Genomic DNA, 3,211 nt, shown 5'->3' with positions numbered 1-3,211 from the left:
CTTTAAGAAAAAGATGGTGATGACAGATGTGTGTGAAATGCAAGATCCTTTTTAAAAAAAAATAGCACATTTGAATAATGTTTTTTTAATGAAACAGGCTGTGTTTGGTTTTATGATTCTGGCAGTTTATGATGCAGCAAGTGTTCACAGTCAGGCATTAAACAGCTAGCAAGAGATTGCTATAGGTGCCTGATCAAAAGGGTGAGCTACATATGACTTCTGAGCTGCTAGTTGGAAACCACCATGATAAGGTAAAAAATAAAAATACTAGTAATGCTAACAATAATAATGTTGGGAACATACTGCTGTTTAAGACTAAACTGATCTTTACAATTTATTAAGCTCACTGGAATCCACCATCAGTACAAATCAGACACAGATTGGGACACCTGGACAGACATGTAAACCTCAGAACATTTGTAGCATGTGCGCTAGCAGCAGTTAACTGGAACAAGGCATCTCGGGTCTGCTATAGGGTAGTGGTCCTTGTGATGGTCCCATGTTTGTAACAGGGGTCGGACTGAAGGGGTTCCTGTTGGAAGTCCAAGGGGTGGTTGTTGCACACCTTGCTCTTCAGAGCTGTGGCATAATAATCCACCGGCTCGTCTGTCCCGTTCTCAATCCAGCGAAAACACACGATCCTCTGGAAGGACCTCTTAAAGTTGTCTGAAAAAAAGCCATAGAGGATGGGGTTGGCGCAACTGTTGGCATAACTGAGAATGATGGAGATGTGGTTGATGGAAGAGTCCATTTGGGGCAAGAAGAGGTTGAGGAGCTGGACGATGTAGAAGGGCATCCAACAGATGACAAAGACGGTAACCACCATGAGGACCATCCTTGTGATCTTCTTTTCAGACTTCTTCCTCTGCTGCCAGCCTGCCTTGAGAGCCACTGCTCGCATCTTGAAGATGATGAGGACGTAGCACAGGCAGATGGCCACCACGGGGAGGAAGAACCCAAGGAGGAAGGTGTAGATGACAAACACAGTGGACCATGCTGGCTGGGGCCACATGAGATTGCAGACCACCACCCCGTTCTTGGAGGACTCGGTGTCTGCGAAGATCAGGATGGGGGAGATGACCAAGAGGGACACAATCCAGACGCAGATGTTGATCATCTTGGCCACCGTTGGTCTCCTGTACCTGGCCGCCCTCAGAGGGTGGACCACGGCCACATACCTGTCCACGCTGAGCACGGTCAGGCAGAAGACACTGGTGAACATGTTGATGCCATCCACACTAAGGACAGTGCGGCACATCCCTGAGCCAAATGGCCAGTGCTGCAGAGCCGCGGAGGCAGCCAAGAAGGGCACACTGAGCATGAAGAGCTCGTCCGCGATGGCCAAGTTTAGGATGTAGATGTTGGTGGCCGTTTTCATCTTGGCATACCTCAAGATGACAAAGATGACCATGGAGTTCCCTATGAGGCCAATGAGGCACACGATGGCATAGATGAACTGGATGACTATCATGCTGACATCCCTCTCTGTCTCCACGGGGGCATTGCTGTTGCTGGTGTTCTTACTGATGGCATTAAAGGGGTACAGAGTCACGGTCAGGTCCCTGGACTGATTCCATGTGCTCAGCAGGATCTTAGCCTCCACCGGCACCAGGAGATCAGGGGAAGTAGTCATTGTAGGTGTCCCATAGGAATGCAGTGGAGAGCAGCTGCTAAAGCGGAGATCCTCAGCTTGGAATGGTTTTCAGAGCGACTGTGTAAAGGAGACAGAGAGAGAGGGTGAGAGGAGGGAGGAGAGGGATTTGTAATGGATGATGCAGTGCAGCTTCTTCCAGTGTGTGCCTGTTGTGTGTGAGCTCTGGGTCTGTGTTGGCTCCTTCTGTATAAAGGAATCACCAGCCACTTGCATTAGCTCTAGGCATGCATCACTTCCCCATCACAAGCAAGATCATTAGATGCTTGTGTGCCTGTTATTATCGGCAACCTCTCTGATTAGTTCTTTGCATTCAGTAAGCTTCCAATAAGATGCGGAGCAGCCAGTTAAGGATTTCAGCACCTTTCTAATGGACCACTGCTTGAGAGCACCTTCATGTAGACACCAGACATCGACCTAACCCTTCATAGCCTCCACATGTGCCTTTTTGTCGACAATCGCTATTTGGAGGAGACATTCCTCTGACCCACTTTCCTTCACAATGGTCCCTCCTTTAAATTTTATCTAGTAAATATACTGTAGCTGCCAAAAATATGCCTATTTGCTTTTAAAGTGCATTCAAGTACCTTAACTAGTAAAGTGACATTAAAGGATATTTTTTCCCCTCCCCCCAATGGTAATGTCAGCACTTACCTTAAATGATGTCTCTTAATCCGACCTACCTCTTCTTTCCTGTCCTTTTCATCTGTCTCTCCAGCGCTGCGGCGGGTGTCCGATCCAGCGCTGACTCCTCTGTCCTTGATGGCACTTCTGATCCCACGGTGTCTGCATGCGGGTGCACGCGTCCATAGACTTACCTTGCGTCTCTCCTCGTCTCTCGGCCGAAAATCCGAACTGTGCATGCGCCCGCCCCAAGATGCTTTGCGGCCGCCCGAGCAGCTTTGGATTCTCGGACGGGAGCGCACGGCAAAGACGGGGTAAGTTTAAACCACTGTTAAAGCGGGTTTTTTAAAAAACTTTTTGCATATATCTACTGCTTGCTAGCAGTAGACATATGCATTCAGCATCCTCATGTCCTATACACTGTATTAGATGTGATGATTTACAGGACCTAATACCAATGGAGCAGAGGGGGAGAGAGGGTGAAGGGAGCGGTCTAATCGGTTCAGGTGAGTATATCTTTCTTTTTAGCTCCCTAGACAAAAGAAGCACGTAATCCTTGCAGTGTTGGGGTAGCCCCAGTTCAAGGGTTAAGATCTGATTTGCTGGGAGTTCTGCTTTAATATTCATGTTAAATAAAAAAAAAAGTGATAATGCCCCCCCCGACACACACACAGACACACACAAACACACAAAATGAATAGACTTACTATTTAATTGCTTTCTGAATTATAGACTGGAGGGACATCACTGCACTCCCATCACACACCGATGTCGCTGTCACTGTCAGTTTAGTCAAAAGATGTATTTTTTTCATTTTGTAATGTACTAATAAGTTAATTACGTCTTTGATGGTAATTTGAGCCACTGACCTGCTATTAATAAAATTCAAGCCTTGCTGCGCTGGCAATCCCTTTTTACTGAGCCATCAATTACTGA

The 3,211-nt window shown here is 47.0% G+C and overlaps 1 protein-coding gene across 1 annotated transcript; it reads right to left on the bottom strand.

Annotated features, from left to right (window-relative positions):
• Nucleotides 1–447: 447 nt before the first annotated feature.
• Nucleotides 448–1,682, bottom strand: LOC108795462 (somatostatin receptor type 4-like). The gene has a single exon (XM_018566712.1). It carries the CDS (start codon nucleotides 1,631–1,633, stop codon nucleotides 470–472), a length of 1,164 nt encoding a protein of 387 aa, XP_018422214.1. The 5' UTR covers nucleotides 1,634–1,682; the 3' UTR covers nucleotides 448–469.
• Between the last annotated feature and the right edge of the window lie 1,529 nt (nucleotides 1,683–3,211).

The sequence above is a fragment of the Nanorana parkeri genome, unplaced genomic scaffold (assembly GCF_000935625.1).
Source record: "Nanorana parkeri isolate BGI_ZX_2015 unplaced genomic scaffold, ASM93562v1 scaffold28, whole genome shotgun sequence".
Taxonomy (NCBI): domain Eukaryota; kingdom Metazoa; phylum Chordata; class Amphibia; order Anura; family Dicroglossidae; genus Nanorana; species Nanorana parkeri.
This window is presented reverse-complemented; position numbering and strand designations above follow the sequence as displayed.